We start from the raw sequence: 21,332 nt of genomic DNA on the forward strand, positions 1-21,332 counted from the left end.
TGTCCTGTCCAGGGGGTGTCCTGGTACATCAATCTGTCTCACTACAGAAACAGGAGATAGACTAGTGTCCTGTCCAGGGGGTGTCCTGGTACATCAATCTGTCTCACTACAGAAACAGGAGATAGACTAGTGTCCTGTCCAGGGGGTGTACTGTACATCAAGCTGTCTCACTACAGAAACAGGAGATAGACTAGTGTCCTGTCCAGGGGGTGTACTGTACATCAAGCTGTCTCACTACAGAAACAGGAGATAGACTAGTGTCCTGTCCAGCGTCTCAGCCCTGTGGAAAGCAGTACAGTATAAAGCTGTATTATAATCCCAGCGTCTCAGCCCTGTGGAAAGCAGTACAGTATAAAGCTATATTATAATCCCAGCGTCTCAGCCCTGTGGAAAGCAGTACAGTATAAAGCTGTATTATAATCCCAGCGTCTCAGCCCTGTGGAAAGCAGTACAGTATAAAGCTATATTATAATCCCAGCGTCTCAGCCCTGTGGAATGCAGTACAGTATAAAGCTATATTATTATCCCAGCGTCTCAGGGAAAGAGAACAGATAATTACAGAGTAGCAATGGCCAGAAACACCAGAATCCAGTCTGGACGAGTGGAATGCAGAGCAGGCCTCCCCACTGGCTTTGATGTGAAACTGGATGGATCAGGTCATCCACATCGTTTGGTTTGGCCTGATTCTGCCATGGGCTCTCCAGGGGATTTCTGTGGTTTCTGAGGCTGGAAAAGAACTACAAATATGTCTGCTTGTTATGTGGAATTTTATGTGGTACGGTGCTAAAGCATGCTGGGGTTTGGTGTTTGCATATTTGTAGAGGTTAGCACAACATCCTGTGACCACTTATAGCTAGTTCAGTATCTGATAGATAACTTAGAATAACACCTGTCTGTCTCTCACACACTGTACCTACACACACACACTCTCTCTCTCTCTTCTCTCATTATCTCTGTCTCTCTCTCTCTCTTTTTTACCCCTCCGCCCCCCTCTGACATTGTCTCTCTCTCTCTCTGCAGGTAAAATGTGATCAGTACTGGCCTACCAGAGGAACAGAGACATACGGGCTGATACAGGTTACTCTGCTGGACACTGTAGAGCTGGCTACATACTCTGTTAGGACCTTCGCTCTCTACAAGGTGTGTGTGTGGAGGGGGGGGGGGGGGTTGTGTGTGTGTGGGGGGGGGAGAGACACAGACAGACAGACGGACGGACGTGTGTTTTATGTGTGTACTTTTTGTGTAACCTCCCCTCCTCTCCTCTCCTCATCTCCTCCTCTCTACTCCTCTCCTCCTCTCCTCTCTTCTCCCCTCCACTCCCCTCCTTTCCTCTCCTCTCCCATCCCCTCCCCTTTCCTCCTCTCCTCTTTTCTCCTCCTCTCCTCCTCTCCTCCCTCTCCCCTCCTCCAGAGTGGCTCGAATGAGAAGCGTGAGATTCGTCAGTTCCAGTTTACAGCCTGGCCGGACCACGGGGTCCCCGAACACCCCACCCCCTTCCTGGCCTTCCTACGACGGGTCAAGGCCTGCAACCCCCCAGACGCAGGACCCATGGTGGTTCACTGCAGGTACCATCTTTACAAATTATATTACTTCAAGTTTCCTGTGGGTAAGGAATATTTCGGGAATTTTCAAGTCCCTCCGTCGATTCCCATTTTTTGGTTGAAGCTGGGCTGAAGCACGTCTGGGTACCCTCTCTTTCCATTGGTCTGTTACAGTCTGTTTGACCTTCGTTCACCGATAGGTCAACACTGGAGGTTTAGTCAGTAACACAGTGCAGAAATATGGATCTGTTGAAGAACAGTCTGTTTTGTACAGAGATTCATTGGTAAATCGGGAGGTGCCGGAAACAGAACGTGAGTGGCTCCGATTTACCTGGAACGCCAAGCATTATCATGACTCTGGTATAGTGATGTAGTACAGTAGAGTACATGACTCTGGTATAGTGATGTAGTACAGTAGAGTACATGACTCTGGTATAGTGATGTAGTACAGTAGAGTACATGACTCTGGTATAGTGATGTAGTACAGTAGAGTACATGACTCTGGTATAGTGATGTAGAACAGTAGAGTACATGACTCTGGTATAGTGATGTAGTACAGTAGAGTACATGACTCTGGTATAGTGGTGTAGTACAGTAGAGTACATGACTCTGGTATAGTGATGTAGTACAGTAGAGTACATGACTCTGGTATAGTGATGTAGAACAGTAGAGTACATGACTCTGGTATAGTGATGTAGTACAGTAGAGTACATGACTCTGGTATAGTGATGTAGAACAGTAGAGTACATGACTCTGGTATAGTGATGTAGTACAGTAGAGTACATGACTCTGGTATAGTGATGTAGAACAGTAGAGTACATGACTCTGGTATAGTGATGTAGTACAGTAGAGTACATGACTCTGGTATAGTGATGTACTACAGTAGAGTACATGACTCTGGTATAGCGGTGTAGTACAGTAGAGTACATGACTCTGGTATAGTGATGTAGTACAGTAGAGTACATGACTCTGGTATAGCGGTGTAGTACAGTAGAGTACATGACTCTGGTATAGTGATGTAGTACAGTAGAGTACATGACTCTGGTATAGTGATGTAGAACAGTAGAGTACATGACTCTGGTATAGTGATGTAGAACATGACTCTGGTATAGTGATGTAGATCAGTAGAGTACATGACTCTGGTATAGTGATGTAGAACAGTAGAGTACATGACTCTTGTATAGTGATGTAGTACATGACTCTGGTATAGTGATGTAGAGTACATGACTCTGGTATAGTGATGTAGAGTACATGACTCTGGTATAGTGATGTAGTACATGACTCTGGTATAGTGATGTAGAACAGTAGAGTACATGACTCTGGTATAGTGATGTAGTACATGACTCTGGTATAGTGATGTAGAGTACATGACTCTGGTATAGTGATGTAGAGTACATGACTCTGGTATAGTGATGTAGTACAGTAGAGTACATGACTCTGGTATAGTGATGTAGAACAGTAGAGTACATGACTCTGGTATAGTGATGTAGTACAGTAGAGTACATGACTCTGGTATAGTGATGTAGAACAGTAGAGTACATGACTCTGGTATAGTGATGTAGTACAGTAGAGTACATGACTCTTGTATAGTGATGCAGTACAGTAGAGTACATGACTCTGGTATAGTGATGTAGAACAGTAGAGTACATGACTCTGGTATAGTGATGTAGTACAGTAGAGTACATGACTCTGGTATAGTGATGTAGTACAGTAGAGTACATGACTCTGGTATAGTGATGTAGTACAGTAGAGTACATGACTCTGGTATACTGATGTAGAACAGTAGAGTACATGACTCTGGTATAGTGATGTAGTACAGTAGAGTACATGACTCTGGTATAGTGGTGTAGTACAGTAGAGTACATGACTCTGGTATAGTGATGTAGTACAGTAGAGTACATGACTCTGGTATAGTGATGTAGAACAGTAGAGTACATGACTCTGGTATAGTGATGTAGTACAGTAGAGTACATGACTCTGGTATAGTGATGTAGAACAGTAGAGTACATGACTCTGGTATAGTGATGTAGTACAGTAGAGTACATGACTCTGGTATAGTGATGTAGAACAGTAGAGTACATGACTCTGGTATAGTGATGTAGTACAGTAGAGTACATGACTCTGGTATAGTGATGTACTACAGTAGAGTACATGACTCTGGTATAGCGGTGTAGTACAGTAGAGTACATGACTCTGGTATAGTGATGTAGTACAGTAGAGTACATGACTCTGGTATAGCGGTGTAGTACAGTAGAGTACATGACTCTGGTATAGTGATGTAGTACAGTAGAGTACATGACTCTGGTATAGTGATGTAGAACAGTAGAGTACATGACTCTGGTATAGTGATGTAGAACATGACTCTGGTATAGTGATGTAGATCAGTAGAGTACATGACTCTGGTATAGTGATGTAGAACAGTAGAGTACATGACTCTGGTATAGTGATGTAGTACAGTAGAGTACATGACTCTGGTATAGTGATGTAGTACAGTAGAGTACATGACTCTGGTATAGTGATGTAGTACAGTAGAGTACATGACTCTGGTATAGTGATGTAGAACAGTAGAGTACATGACTCTGGTATAGTGATGTAGTACAGTAGAGTACATGACTCTGGTATAGTGATGTAGAACAGTAGAGTACATGACTCTGGTATAGTGATGTAGTACAGTAGAGTGCATGACTCTGGTATAGTGATGTAGAACAGTAGAGTACATGACTCTGGTATAGTGATGTAGTACAGTAGAGTACATGACTCTGGTATAGTGATGTACTACAGTAGAGTACATGACTCTGGTATAGCGGTGTAGTACAGTAGAGTACATGACTCTGGTATAGTGATGTAGTACAGTAGAGTACATGACTCTGGTATAGCGGTGTAGTACAGTAGAGTACATGACTCTGGTATAGTGATGTAGTACAGTAGAGTACATGACTCTGGTATAGTGATGTAGAACAGTAGAGTACATGACTCTGGTATAGTGATGTAGAACATGACTCTGGTATAGTGATGTAGATCAGTAGAGTACATGACTCTGGTATAGTGATGTAGAACAGTAGAGTACATGACTCTTGTATAGTGATGTAGTACATGACTCTGGTATAGTGATGTAGAGTACATGACTCTGGTATAGTGATGTAGAGTACATGACTCTGGTATAGTGATGTAGTACATGACTCTGGTATAGTGATGTAGAACAGTAGAGTACATGACTCTGGTATAGTGATGTAGTACATGACTCTGGTATAGTGATGTAGAGTACATGACTCTGGTATAGTGATGTAGAGTACATGACTCTGGTATAGTGATGTAGTACAGTAGAGTACATGACTCTGGTATAGTGATGTAGAACAGTAGAGTACATGACTCTGGTATAGTGATGTAGCACAGTAGAGTACATGACTCTGGTATAGTGATGTAGAACAGTAGAGTACATGACTCTGGTATAGTGATGTAGTACAGTAGAGTACATGACTCTTGTATAGTGATGCAGTACAGTAGAGTACATGACTCTGGTATAGTGATGTAGAACAGTAGAGTACATGACTCTGGTATAGTGATGTAGTACAGTAGAGTACATGACTCTGGTATAGTGATGTAGTACAGTAGAGTACATGACTCTGGTATAGTGATGTAGTACAGTAGAGTACATGACTCTGGTATAGTGATGTAGAACAGTAGAGTACATGACTCTGGTATAGTGATGTAGTACAGTAGAGTACATGACTCTGGTATAGTGGTGTAGTACAGTAGAGTACATGACTCTGGTATAGTGATGTAGTACAGTAGAGTACATGACTCTGGTATAGTGATGTAGAACAGTAGAGTACATGACTCTGGTATAGTGATGTAGTACAGTAGAGTACATGACTCTGGTATAGTGATGTAGTACATGACTCTGGTATAGTGATGTAGAGTACATGACTCTGGTATAGTGATGTAGAGTACATGACTCTGGTATAGTGATGTAGTACAGTAGAGTACATGACTCTGGTATAGTGATGTAGAACAGTAGAGTACATGACTCTGGCATAGTGATGTAGTACAGTAGAGTACATGACTCTGGTATAGTGATGTAGTACAGTAGAGTACATGACTCTGGTATAGTGATGTAGAACAGTAGAGTACATGACTCTGGTATAGTGATGTAGTACAGTAGAGTACATGACTCTGGTATAGTGATGTACTACAGTAGAGTACATGACTCTGGTATAGCGGTGTAGTACAGTAGAGTACATGACTCTGGTATAGTAATGTAGTACAGTAGAGTACATGACTCTGGTATAGCGGTGTAGTACAGTAGAGTACATGACTCTGGTATAGTGATGTAGTACAGTAGAGTACATGACTCTGGTATAGTGATGTAGAACAGTAGAGTACATGACTCTGGTATAGTGATGTAGAACATGACTCTGGTATAGTGATGTAGATCAGTAGAGTACATGACTCTGGTATAGTGATGTAGAACAGTAGAGTACATGACTCTTGTATAGTGATGTAGTACATGACTCTGGTATAGTGATGTAGAGTACATGACTCTGGTATAGTGATGTAGAGTACATGACTCTGGTATAGTGATGTAGTACATGACTCTGGTATAGTGATGTAGAACAGTAGAGTACATGACTCTGGTATAGTGATGTAGTACATGACTCTGGTATAGTGATGTAGAGTACATGACTCTGGTATAGTGATGTAGAGTACATGACTCTGGTATAGTGATGTAGTACAGTAGAGTACATGACTCTGGTATAGTGATGTAGAACAGTAGAGTACATGACTCTGGCATAGTGATGTAGTACAGTAGAGTACATGACTCTGGTATAGTGATGTAGAACAGTAGAGTACATGACTCTGGTATAGTGATGTAGTACAGTAGAGTACATGACTCTGGTATAGTGATGTAGTACAGTAGAGTACATGACTCTGGTATAGTGATGTACTACAGTAGAGTACATGACTCTGGTATAGTGATGTAGAACAGTAGAGTACATGACTCTGGTATAGTGATGTAGTACAGTAGAGTACATGACTCTGGTGTAGTGATGTAGATCAGTAGAGTACATGACTCTGGTATAGTGATGTAGAACAGTAGAGTACATGACTCTGGTATAGTGATGTAGTACAGTAGAGTACATGACTCTGGTATAGTGATGTAGTACAGTAGAGTACATGACTCTGGTATAGTGATGTAGTACAGTAAAGTACATGACTCTGGTATAGTGATGTAGTACAGTAGAGTACATGACTCTGGTATAGTGATGTAGAACATGACTCTGGTATAGTGATGTAGAACAGTAGAGTACATGACTCTGGTATAGTGATGTAGAACAGTAGAGTACATGACTCTGGTATAGTGATGTAGTACAGTAGAGTACATGCCTCTGGTATAGTGATGTAGAACATGACTCTGGTATAGTGATGTAGAACAGTAGAGTACATGACTCTGGTATAGTGATGTAGAACAGTAGAGTACATGACTCTGGTATAGTGATGTAGTACAGTAGAGTACATGACTCTGGTATAGTGATGTAGAACATGACTCTGGTATAGTGATGTAGAACAGTAGAGTACATGACTCTGGTATAGTGATGTAGAACAGTAGAGTACATGACTCTGGTATAGTGATGTAGTACAGTAGAGTACATGACTCTGGTATAGTGATGTAGTACAGTAGAGTACATGACTCTGGTATAGTGATGTAGAACAGTAGAGTACATGACTCTGGTATAGTGATGTAGAACATGACTCTGGTATAGTGATGTAGAACAGTAGAGTACATGACTCTGGTATAGTGATGTAGAACAATAGAGTACATGACTCTGGTATAGTGATGTAGTACAGTAGAGTACATGCCTCTGGTATAGTGATGTAGAACATGACTCTGGTATAGTGATGTAGAACAGTAGAGTACATGACTCTGGTATAGTGATGTAGTACATGACTCTGGTATAGTGATGTAGATCAGTAGAGTACATGACTCTGGTATAGTGATGTAGAACAGTAGAGTACATGACTCTGATATAGTGATGTAGTACAGTAGAGTACATGACTCTGGTATAGTGATGTAGTACAGTAGAGTACATGACTCTGGTATAGTGATGTAGTACAGTAGAGTACATGACTCTGGTATAGTGATGTAGTACAGTAGAGTACATGACTCTGGTATAGTGGTTTAGTACAGTAGAGTACATGACTCTGGTATAGTGATGTAGAACAGTAGAGTAGATGACTCTGGTATAGTGATGTAGAACAGTAGAGTACATGACTCTGGTATAGTGATGTAGTACAGTAGAGTACATGACTCTGGTATAGTGATGTAGTACAGTAGAGTACATGACTCTGGTATAGTGATGTAGTACAGTAGAGTACATGACTCTGGTATAGTGATGTAGAACAGTAGAGTACATGACTCTGGTATAGTGATGTAGATCAGTAGAGTACATGACTCTGGTATAGTGATGTAGAACAGTAGAGTACATGACTCTTGTATAGTGATGTAGTACATGACTCTGGTATAGTGATGTAGAGTACATGACTCTGGTATAGTGATGTAGAGTACATGACTCTGGTATAGTGATGTAGTACATGACTCTGGTATAGTGATGTAGAACAGTAGAGTACATGACTCTGGTATAGTGATGTAGTACATGACTCTGGTATAGTGATGTAGAGTACATGACTCTGGTATAGTGATGTAGAGTACATGACTCTGGTATAGTGATGTAGTACAGTAGAGTACATGACTCTGGTATAGTGATGTAGAACAGTAGAGTACATGACTCTGGTATAGTGATGTAGTACAGTAGAGTACATGACTCTGGTATAGTGATGTAGAACAGTAGAGTACATGACTCTGGTATAGTGATGTAGTACAGTAGAGTACATGACTCTTGTATAGTGATGCAGTACAGTAGAGTACATGACTCTGGTATAGTGATGTAGAACAGTAGAGTACATGACTCTGGTATAGTGATGTAGTACAGTAGAGTACATGACTCTGGTATAGTGATGTAGTACAGTAGAGTACATGACTCTGGTATAGTGATGTAGTACAGTAGAGTACATGACTCTGGTATAGTGATGTAGTACAGTAGAGTACATGACTCTGGTATAGTGATGTAGTACAGTAAAGTACATGACTCTGGTATAGTGATGTAGTACAGTAGAGTACATGACTCTGGTATAGTGATGTAGAACATGACTCTGGTATAGTGATGTAGAACAGTAGAGTACATGACTCTGGTATAGTGATGTAGAACAGTAGAGTACATGACTCTGGTATAGTGATGTAGTACAGTAGAGTACATGACTCTGGTATAGTGATGTAGAACAGTAGAGTACATGACTCTGGTATAGTGATGTAGTACAGTAGAGTACATGACTCTGGTATAGTGATGTAGAACAGTAGAGTACATGACTCTGGTATAGTGATGTAGTACAGTAGAGTACATGACTCTGGTATAGTGATGTACTACAGTAGAGTACATGACTCTGGTATAGCGGTGTAGTACAGTAGAGTACATGACTCTGGTATAGTGATGTAGTACAGTAGAGTACATGACTCTGGTATAGCGGTGTAGTACAGTAGAGTACATGACTCTGGTATAGTGATGTAGTACAGTAGAGTACATGACTCTGGTATAGTGATGTAGAACAGTAGAGTACATGACTCTGGTATAGTGATGTAGAACATGACTCTGGTATAGTGATGTAGATCAGTAGAGTACATGACTCTGGTATAGTGATGTAGAACAGTAGAGTACATGACTCTGGTATAGTGATGTAGTACAGTAGAGTACATGACTCTGGTATAGTGATGTAGTACAGTAGAGTACATGACTCTGGTATAGTGATGTAGTACAGTAGAGTACATGACTCTGGTATAGTGATGTAGAACAGTAGAGTACATGACTCTGGTATAGTGATGTAGTACAGTAGAGTACATGACTCTGGTATAGTGATGTAGAACAGTAGAGTACATGACTCTGGTATAGTGATGTAGTACAGTAGAGTGCATGACTCTGGTATAGTGATGTAGTACAGTAGAGTACATGACTCTGGTATAGTGATGTAGAACAGTAGAGTACATGACTCTGGTATAGTGATGTAGAACATGACTCTGGTATAGTGATGTAGATCAGTAGAGTACATGACTCTGGTATAGTGATGTAGAACAGTAGAGTACATGACTCTTGTATAGTGATGTAGTACATGACTCTGGTATAGTGATGTAGAGTACATGACTCTGGTATAGTGATGTAGAGTACATGACTCTGGTATAGTGATGTAGTACATGACTCTGGTATAGTGATGTAGAACAGTAGAGTACATGACTCTGGTATAGTGATGTAGTACATGACTCTGGTATAGTGATGTAGAGTACATGACTCTGGTATAGTGATGTAGAGTACATGACTCTGGTATAGTGATGTAGTACAGTAGAGTACATGACTCTGGTATAGTGATGTAGAACAGTAGAGTACATGACTCTGGTATAGTGATGTAGCACAGTAGAGTACATGACTCTGGTATAGTGATGTAGAACAGTAGAGTACATGACTCTGGTATAGTGATGTAGTACAGTAGAGTACATGACTCTGGTATAGTGATGTAGAACAGTAGAGTACATGACTCTGGTATAGTGATGTAGTACAGTAGAGTGCATGACTCTGGTATAGTGATGTAGTACAGTAGAGTACATGACTCTGGTATAGTGATGTAGAACAGTAGAGTACATGACTCTGGTATAGTGATGTAGAACATGACTCTGGTATAGTGATGTAGATCAGTAGAGTACATGACTCTGGTATAGTGATGTAGAACAGTAGAGTACATGACTCTTGTATAGTGATGTAGTACATGACTCTGGTATAGTGATGTAGAGTACATGACTCTGGTATAGTGATGTAGAGTACATGACTCTGGTATAGTGATGTAGTACATGACTCTGGTATAGTGATGTAGAACAGTAGAGTACATGACTCTGGTATAGTGATGTAGTACATGACTCTGGTATAGTGATGTAGAGTACATGACTCTGGTATAGTGATGTAGAGTACATGACTCTGGTATAGTGATGTAGTACAGTAGAGTACATGACTCTGGTATAGTGATGTAGAACAGTAGAGTACATGACTCTGGTATAGTGATGTAGCACAGTAGAGTACATGACTCTGGTATAGTGATGTAGAACAGTAGAGTACATGACTCTGGTATAGTGATGTAGTACAGTAGAGTACATGACTCTTGTATAGTGATGCAGTACAGTAGAGTACATGACTCTGGTATAGTGATGTAGAACAGTAGAGTACATGACTCTGGTATAGTGATGTAGTACAGTAGAGTACATGACTCTGGTATAGTGATGTAGTACAGTAGAGTACATGACTCTGGTATAGTGATGTAGTACAGTAGAGTACATGACTCTGGTATAGTGATGTAGAACAGTAGAGTACATGACTCTGGTATAGTGATGTAGTACAGTAGAGTACATGACTCTGGTATAGTGGTGTAGTACAGTAGAGTACATGACTCTGGTATAGTGATGTAGTACAGTAGAGTACATGACTCTGGTATAGTGATGTAGAACAGTAGAGTACATGACTCTGGTATAGTGATGTAGTACAGTAGAGTACATGACTCTGGTATAGTGATGTAGTACATGACTCTGGTATAGTGATGTAGAGTACATGACTCTGGTATAGTGATGTAGAGTACATGACTCTGGTATAGTGATGTAGTACAGTAGAGTACATGACTCTGGTATAGTGATGTAGAACAGTAGAGTACATGACTCTGGCATAGTGATGTAGTACAGTAGAGTACATGACTCTGGTATAGTGATGTAGTACAGTAGAGTACATGACTCTGGTATAGTGATGTAGAACAGTAGAGTACATGACTCTGGTATAGTGATGTAGTACAGTAGAGTACATGACTCTGGTATAGTGATGTACTACAGTAGAGTACATGACTCTGGTATAGCGGTGTAGTACAGTAGAGTACATGACTCTGGTATAGTAATGTAGTACAGTAGAGTACATGACTCTGGTATAGCGGTGTAGTACAGTAGAGTACATGACTCTGGTATAGTGATGTAGTACAGTAGAGTACATGACTCTGGTATAGTGATGTAGAACAGTAGAGTACATGACTCTGGTATAGTGATGTAGTACAGTAGAGTACATGACTCTTGTATAGTGATGCAGTACAGTAGAGTACATGACTCTGGTATAGTGATGTAGAACAGTAGAGTACATGACTCTGGTATAGTGATGTAGTACAGTAGAGTACATGACTCTGGTATAGTGATGTAGTACAGTAGAGTACATGACTCTGGTATAGTGATGTAGTACAGTAGAGTACATGACTCTGGTATAGTGATGTAGAACAGTAGAGTACATGACTCTGGTATAGTGATGTAGTACAGTAGAGTACATGACTCTGGTATAGTGGTGTAGTACAGTAGAGTACATGACTCTGGTATAGTGATGTAGTACAGTAGAGTACATGACTCTGGTATAGTGATGTAGAACAGTAGAGTACATGACTCTGGTATAGTGATGTAGTACAGTAGAGTACATGACTCTGGTATAGTGATGTAGTACATGACTCTGGTATAGTGATGTAGAGTACATGACTCTGGTATAGTGATGTAGAGTACATGACTCTGGTATAGTGATGTAGTACAGTAGAGTACATGACTCTGGTATAGTGATGTAGAACAGTAGAGTACATGACTCTGGCATAGTGATGTAGTACAGTAGAGTACATGACTCTGGTATAGTGATGTAGTACAGTAGAGTACATGACTCTGGTATAGTGATGTAGAACAGTAGAGTACATGACTCTGGTATAGTGATGTAGCACAGTAGAGTACATGACTCTGGTATAGTGATGTAGAACAGTAGAGTACATGACTCTGGTATAGTGATGTAGTACAGTAGAGTACATGACTCTTGTATAGTGATGCAGTACAGTAGAGTACATGACTCTGGTATAGTGATGTAGAACAGTAGAGTACATGACTCTGGTATAGTGATGTAGTACAGTAGAGTACATGACTCTGGTATAGTGATGTAGTACAGTAGAGTACATGACTCTGGTATAGTGATGTAGTACAGTAGAGTACATGACTCTGGTATAGTGATGTAGAACAGTAGAGTACATGACTCTGGTATAGTGATGTAGTACAGTAGAGTACATGACTCTGGTATAGTGGTGTAGTACAGTAGAGTACATGACTCTGGTATAGTGATGTAGTACAGTAGAGTACATGACTCTGGTATAGTGATGTAGAACAGTAGAGTACATGACTCTGGTATAGTGATGTAGTACAGTAGAGTACATGACTCTGGTATAGTGATGTAGTACATGACTCTGGTATAGTGATGTAGAGTACATGACTCTGGTATAGTGATGTAGAGTACATGACTCTGGTATAGTGATGTAGTACAGTAGAGTACATGACTCTGGTATAGTGATGTAGAACAGTAGAGTACATGACTCTGGCATAGTGATGTAGTACAGTAGAGTACATGACTCTGGTATAGTGATGTAGTACAGTAGAGTACATGACTCTGGTATAGTGATGTAGAACAGTAGAGTACATGACTCTGGTATAGTGATGTAGTACAGTAGAGTACATGACTCTGGTATAGTGATGTACTACAGTAGAGTACATGACTCTGGTATAGCGGTGTAGTACAGTAGAGTACATGACTCTGGTATAGTAATGTAGTACAGTAGAGTACATGACTCTGGTATAGCGGTGTAGTACAGTAGAGTACATGACTCTGGTATAGTGATGTAGTACAGTAGAGTACATGACTCTGGTATAGTGATGTAGAACAGTAGAGTACATGACTCTGGTATAGTGATGTAGAACATGACTCTGGTATAGTGATGTAGATCAGTAGAGTACATGACTCTGGTATAGTGATGTAGAACAGTAGAGTACATGACTCTTGTATAGTGATGTAGTACATGACTCTGGTATAGTGATGTAGAGTACATGACTCTGGTATAGTGATGTAGAGTACATGACTCTGGTATAGTGATGTAGTACATGACTCTGGTATAGTGATGTAGAACAGTAGAGTACATGACTCTGGTATAGTGATGTAGTACATGACTCTGGTATAGTGATGTAGAGTACATGACTCTGGTATAGTGATGTAGAGTACATGACTCTGGTATAGTGATGTAGTACAGTAGAGTACATGACTCTGGTATAGTGATGTAGAACAGTAGAGTACATGACTCTGGCATAGTGATGTAGTACAGTAGAGTACATGACTCTGGTATAGTGATGTAGAACAGTAGAGTACATGACTCTGGTATAGTGATGTAGTACAGTAGAGTACATGACTCTGGTATAGTGATGTAGTACAGTAGAGTACATGACTCTGGTATAGTGATGTACTACAGTAGAGTACATGACTCTGGTATAGTGATGTAGAACAGTAGAGTACATGACTCTGGTATAGTGATGTAGTACAGTAGAGTACATGACTCTGGTGTAGTGATGTAGATCAGTAGAGTACATGACTCTGGTATAGTGATGTAGAACAGTAGAGTACATGACTCTGGTATAGTGATGTAGTACAGTAGAGTACATGACTCTGGTATAGTGATGTAGTACAGTAGAGTACATGACTCTGGTATAGTGATGTAGTACAGTAAAGTACATGACTCTGGTATAGTGATGTAGTACAGTAGAGTACATGACTCTGGTATAGTGATGTAGAACATGACTCTGGTATAGTGATGTAGAACAGTAGAGTACATGACTCTGGTATAGTGATGTAGAACAGTAGAGTACATGACTCTGGTATAGTGATGTAGTACAGTAGAGTACATGCCTCTGGTATAGTGATGTAGAACATGACTCTGGTATAGTGATGTAGAACAGTAGAGTACATGACTCTGGTATAGTGATGTAGAACAGTAGAGTACATGACTCTGGTATAGTGATGTAGTACAGTAGAGTACATGACTCTGGTATAGTGATGTAGAACATGACTCTGGTATAGTGATGTAGAACAGTAGAGTACATGACTCTGGTATAGTGATGTAGAACAGTAGAGTACATGACTCTGGTATAGTGATGTAGTACAGTAGAGTACATGACTCTGGTATAGTGATGTAGTACAGTAGAGTACATGACTCTGGTATAGTGATGTAGAACAGTAGAGTACATGACTCTGGTATAGTGATGTAGAACATGACTCTGGTATAGTGATGTAGAACAGTAGAGTACATGACTCTGGTATAGTGATGTAGAACAATAGAGTACATGACTCTGGTATAGTGATGTAGTACAGTAGAGTACATGCCTCTGGTATAGTGATGTAGAACATGACTCTGGTATAGTGATGTAGAACAGTAGAGTACATGACTCTGGTATAGTGATGTAGTACATGACTCTGGTATAGTGATGTAGATCAGTAGAGTACATGACTCTGGTATAGTGATGTAGAACAGTAGAGTACATGACTCTGATATAGTGATGTAGTACAGTAGAGTACATGACTCTGGTATAGTGATGTAGTACAGTAGAGTACATGACTCTGGTATAGTGATGTAGTACAGTAGAGTACATGACTCTGGTATAGTGATGTAGTACAGTAGAGTACATGACTCTGGTATAGTGGTGTAGTACAGTAGAGTACATGACTCTGGTATAGTGATGTAGAACAGTAGAGTAGATGACTCTGGTATAGTGATGTAGAACAGTAGAGTACATGACTCTGGTATAGTGATGTAGTACAGTAGAGTACATGACTCTGGTATAGTGATGTAGTACAGTAGAGTACATGACTCTGGTATAGTGATGTAGTACAGTAGAGTACATGACTCTGGTATAGTGATGTAGAACAGTAGAGTACATGACTCTGGTATAGTGATGTAGATCAGTAGAGTACATGACTCTGGTATAGTGATGTAGAACAGTAGAGTACATGACTCTTGTATAGTGATGTAGTACATGACTCTGGTATAGTGATGTAGAGTACATGACTCTGGTATAGTGATGTAGAGTACATGACTCTGGTATAGTGATGTAGTACATGACTCTGGTATAGTGATGTAGAACAGTAGAGTACATGACTCTGGTATAGTGATGTAGTACATGACTCTGGTATAGTGATGTAGAGTACATGACTCTGGTATAGTGATGTAGAGTACATGACTCTGGTATAGTGATGTAGTACAGTAGAGTACATGACTCTGGTATAGTGATGTAGAACAGTAGAGTACATGACTCTGGTATAGTGATGTAGTACAGTAGAGTACATGACTCTGGTATAGTGATGTAGAACAGTAGAGTACATGACTCTGGTATAGTGATGTAGTACAGTAGAGTACATGACTCTTGTATAGTGATGCAGTACAGTAGAGTACATGACTCTGGTATAGTGATGTAGAACAGTAGAGTACATGACTCTGGTATAGTGATGTAGTACAGTAGAGTACATGACTCTGGTATAGTGATGTAGTACAGTAGAGTACATGACTCTGGTATAGTGATGTAGTACAGTAGAGTACATGACTCTGGTATAGTGATGTAGTACAGTAGAGTACATGACTCTGGTATAGTGATGTAGTACAGTAAAGTACATGACTCTGGTATAGTGATGTAGTACAGTAGAGTACATGACTCTGGTATAGTGATGTAGAACATGACTCTGGTATAGTGATGTAGAACAGTAGAGTACATGACTCTGGTATAGTGATGTAGAACAGTAGAGTACATGACTCTGGTATAGTGATGTAGTACAGTAGAGTACATGACTCTGGTATAGTGATGTAGAACAGTAGAGTACATGACTCTGGTATAGTGATGTAGTACAGTAGAGTACATGACTCTGGTATAGTGATGTAGAACAGTAGAGTACATGACTCTGGTATAGTGATGTAGTACAGTAGAGTACATGACTCTGGTATAGTGATGTACTACAGTAGAGTACATGACTCTGGTATAGCGGTGTAGTACAGTAGAGTACATGACTCTGGTATAGTGATGTAGTACAGTAGAGTACATGACTCTGGTATAGCGGTGTAGTACAGTAGAGTACATGACTCTGGTATAGTGATGTAGTACAGTAGAGTACATGACTCTGGTATAGTGATGTAGAACAGTAGAGTACATGACTCTGGTATAGTGATGTAGAACATGACTCTGGTATAGTGATGTAGATCAGTAGAGTACATGACTCTGGTATAGTGATGTAGAACAGTAGAGTACATGACTCTGGTATAGTGATGTAGTACAGTAGAGTACATGACTCTGGTATAGTGATGTAGTACAGTAGAGTACATGACTCTGGTATAGTGATGTAGTACAGTAGAGTACATGACTCTGGTATAGTGATGTAGAACAGTAGAGTACATGACTCTGGTATAGTGATGTAGTACAGTAGAGTACATGACTCTGGTATAGTGATGTAGAACAGTAGAGTACATGACTCTGGTATAGTGATGTAGTACAGTAGAGTGCATGACTCTGGTATAGTGATGTAGTACAGTAGAGTACATGACTCTGGTATAGTGATGTAGAACAGTAGAGTACATGACTCTGGTATAGTGATGTAGAACATGACTCTGGTATAGTGATGTAGATCAGTAGAGTACATGACTCTGGTATAGTGATGTAGAACAGTAGAGTACATGACTCTTGTATAGTGATGTAGTACATGACTCTGGTATAGTGATGTAGAGTACATGACTCTGGTATAGTGATGTAGAGTACATGACTCTGGTATAGTGATGTAGTACATGACTCTGGTATAGTGATGTAGAACAGTAGAGTACATGACTCTGGTATAGTGATGTAGTACATGACTCTGGTATAGTGATGTAGAGTACATGACTCTGGTATAGTGATGTAGAGTACATGACTCTGGTATAGTGATGTAGTACAGTAGAGTACATGACTCTGGTATAGTGATGTAGAACAGTAGAGTACATGACTCTGGTATAGTGATGTAGCACAGTAGAGTACATGACTCTGGTATAGTGATGTAGAACAGTAGAGTACATGACTCTGGTATAGTGATGTAGTACAGTAGAGTACATGACTCTGGTATAGTGATGTAGAACAGTAGAGTACATGACTCTGGTATAGTGATGTAGTACAGTAGAGTGCATGACTCTGGTATAGTGATGTAGTACAGTAGAGTACATGACTCTGGTATAGTGATGTAGAACAGTAGAGTACATGACTCTGGTATAGTGATGTAGAACATGACTCTGGTATAGTGATGTAGATCAGTAGAGTACATGACTCTGGTATAGTGATGTAGAACAGTAGAGTACATGACTCTTGTATAGTGATGTAGTACATGACTCTGGTATAGTGATGTAGAGTACATGACTCTGGTATAGTGATGTAGAGTACATGACTCTGGTATAGTGATGTAGTACATGACTCTGGTATAGTGATGTAGAACAGTAGAGTACATGACTCTGGTATAGTGATGTAGTACATGACTCTGGTATAGTGATGTAGAGTACATGACTCTGGTATAGTGATGTAGAGTACATGACTCTGGTATAGTGATGTAGTACAGTAGAGTACATGACTCTGGTATAGTGATGTAGAACAGTAGAGTACATGACTCTGGTATAGTGATGTAGCACAGTAGAGTACATGACTCTGGTATAGTGATGTAGAACAGTAGAGTACATGACTCTGGTATAGTGATGTAGTACAGTAGAGTACATGACTCTTGTATAGTGATGCAGTACAGTAGAGTACATGACTCTGGTATAGTGATGTAGAACAGTAGAGTACATGACTCTGGTATAGTGATGTAGTACAGTAGAGTACATGACTCTGGTATAGTGATGTAGTACAGTAGAGTACATGACTCTGGTATAGTGATGTAGTACAGTAGAGTACATGACTCTGGTATAGTGATGTAGAACAGTAGAGTACATGACTCTGGTATAGTGATGTAGTACAGTAGAGTACATGACTCTGGTATAGTGGTGTAGTACAGTAGAGTACATGACTCTGGTATAGTGATGTAGTACAGTAGAGTACATGACTCTGGTATAGTGATGTAGAACAGTAGAGTACATGACTCTGGTATAGTGATGTAGTACAGTAGAGTACATGACTCTGGTATAGTGATGTAGTACATGACTCTGGTATAGTGATGTAGAGTACATGACTCTGGTATAGTGATGTAGAGTACATGACTCTGGTATAGTGATGTAGTACAGTAGAGTACATGACTCTGGTATAGTGATGTAGAACAGTAGAGTACATGACTCTGGCATAGTGATGTAGTACAGTAGAGTACATGACTCTGGTATAGTGATGTAGTACAGTAGAGTACATGACTCTGGTATAGTGATGTAGAACAGTAGAGTACATGACTCTGGTATAGTGATGTAGTACAGTAGAGTACATGACTCTGGTATAGTGATGTACTACAGTAGAGTACATGACTCTGGTATAGCGGTGTAGTACAGTAGAGTACATGACTCTGGTATAGTAATGTAGTACAGTAGAGTACATGACTCTGGTATAGCGGTGTAGTACAGTAGAGTACATGACTCTGGTATAGTGATGTAGTACAGTAGAGTACATGACTCTGGTATAGTGATGTAGAACAGTAGAGTACATGACTCTGGTATAGTGATGTAGTACAGTAGAGTACATGACTCTTGTATAGTGATGCAGTACAGTAGAGTACATGACTCTGGTATAGTGATGTAGAACAGTAGAGTACATGACTCTGGTATAGTGATGTAGTACAGTAGAGTACATGACTCTGGTATAGTGATGTAGTACAGTAGAGTACATGACTCTGGTATAGTGATGTAGTACAGTAGAGTACATGACTCTGGTATAGTGATGTAGAACAGTAGAGTACATGACTCTGGTATAGTGATGTAGTACAGTAGAGTACATGACTCTGGTATAGTGGTGTAGTACAGTAGAGTACATGACTCTGGTATAGTGATGTAGTACAGTAGAGTACATGACTCTGGTATAGTGATGTAGAACAGTAGAGTACATGACTCTGGTATAGTGATGTAGTACAGTAGAGTACATGACTCTGGTATAGTGATGTAGTACATGACTCTGGTATAGTGATGTAGAGTACATGACTCTGGTATAGTGATGTAGAGTACATGACTCTGGTATAGTGATGTAGTACAGTAGAGTACATGACTCTGGTATAGTGATGTAGAACAGTAGAGTACATGACTCTGGCATAGTGATGTAGTACAGTAGAGTACATGACTCTGGTATAGTGATGTAGTACAGTAGAGTACATGACTCTGGTATAGTGATGTAGAACAGTAGAGTACATGACTCTGGTATAGTGATGTAGTACAGTAGAGTACATGACTCTGGTATAGTGATGTACTACAGTAGAGTACATGACTCTGGTATAGCGGTGTAGTACAGTAGAGTACATGACTCTGGTATAGTAATGTAGTACAGTAGAGTACATGACTCTGGTATAGCGGTGTAGTACAGTAGAGTACATGACTCTGGTATAGTGATGTAGTACAGTAGAGTACATGACTCTGGTATAGTGATGTAGAACAGTAGAGTACATGACTCTGGTATAGTGATGTAGAACATGACTCTGGTATAGTGATGTAGATCAGTAGAGTACATGACTCTGGTATAGTGATGTAGAACAGTAGAGTACATGACTCTTGTATAGTGATGTAGTACATGACTCTGGTATAGTGATGTAGAGTACATGACTCTGGTATAGTGATGTAGAGTACATGACTCTGGTATAGTGATGTAGTACATGACTCTGGTATAGTGATGTAGAACAGTAGAGTACATGACTCTGGTATAGTGATGTAGTACATGACTCTGGTATAGTGATGTAGAGTACATGACTCTGGTATAGTGATGTAGAGTACATGACTCTGGTATAGTGATGTAGTACAGTAGAGTACATGACTCTGGTATAGTGATGTAGAACAGTAGAGTACATGACTCTGGCATAGTGATGTAGTACAGTAGAGTACATGACTCTGGTATAGTGATGTAGAACAGTAGAGTACATGACTCTGGTATAGTGATGTAGTACAGTAGAGTACATGACTCTGGTATAGTGATGTAGTACAGTAGAGTACATGACTCTGGTATAGTGATGTACTACAGTAGAGTACATGACTCTGGTATAGTGATGTAGAACAGTAGAGTACATGACTCTGGTATAGTGATGTAGTACAGTAGAGTACATGACTCTGGTGTAGTGATGTAGATCAGTAGAGTACATGACTCTGGTATAGTGATGTAGAACAGTAGAGTACATGACTCTGGTATAGTGATGTAGTACAGTAGAGTACATGACTCTGGTATAGTGATGTAGTACAGTAGAGTACATGACTCTGGTATAGTGATGTAGTACAGTAAAGTACATGACTCTGGTATAGTGATGTAGTACAGTAGAGTACATGACTCTGGTATAGTGATGTAGAACATGACTCTGGTATAGTGATGTAGAACAGTAGAGTACATGACTCTGGTATAGTGATGTAGAACAGTAGAGTACATGACTCTGGTATAGTGATGTAGTACAGTAGAGTACATGCCTCTGGTATAGTGATGTAGAACATGACTCTGGTATAGTGATGTAGAACAGTAGAGTACATGACTCTGGTATAGTGATGTAGAACAGTAGAGTACATGACTCTGGTATAGTGATGTAGTACAGTAGAGTACATGACTCTGGTATAGTGATGTAGAACATGACTCTGGTATAGTGATGTAGAACAGTAGAGTACATGACTCTGGTA

At 40.0% G+C, this 21,332-nt stretch overlaps 1 protein-coding gene across 1 annotated transcript in view; it reads left to right on the top strand.

Annotated features, from left to right (window-relative positions):
• ptprdb (protein tyrosine phosphatase receptor type Db) overlaps positions 1–21,332 on the top strand; it is a 294,094-nt gene that overhangs the window by 235,328 nt on the left and 37,434 nt on the right. Inside the window, exons 33-34 of the mRNA XM_071408267.1 lie at positions 1,021–1,140; positions 1,411–1,565. Coding sequence (XP_071264368.1) covers positions 1,021–1,140; positions 1,411–1,565 — 275 coding nt within the window. The remainder of the gene's footprint in view (positions 1–1,020; positions 1,141–1,410; positions 1,566–21,332) is intronic.

Source organism: Salvelinus alpinus, chromosome 6 (genome assembly GCF_045679555.1).
Source record: "Salvelinus alpinus chromosome 6, SLU_Salpinus.1, whole genome shotgun sequence".
NCBI classification, from domain to species: domain Eukaryota; kingdom Metazoa; phylum Chordata; class Actinopteri; order Salmoniformes; family Salmonidae; genus Salvelinus; species Salvelinus alpinus.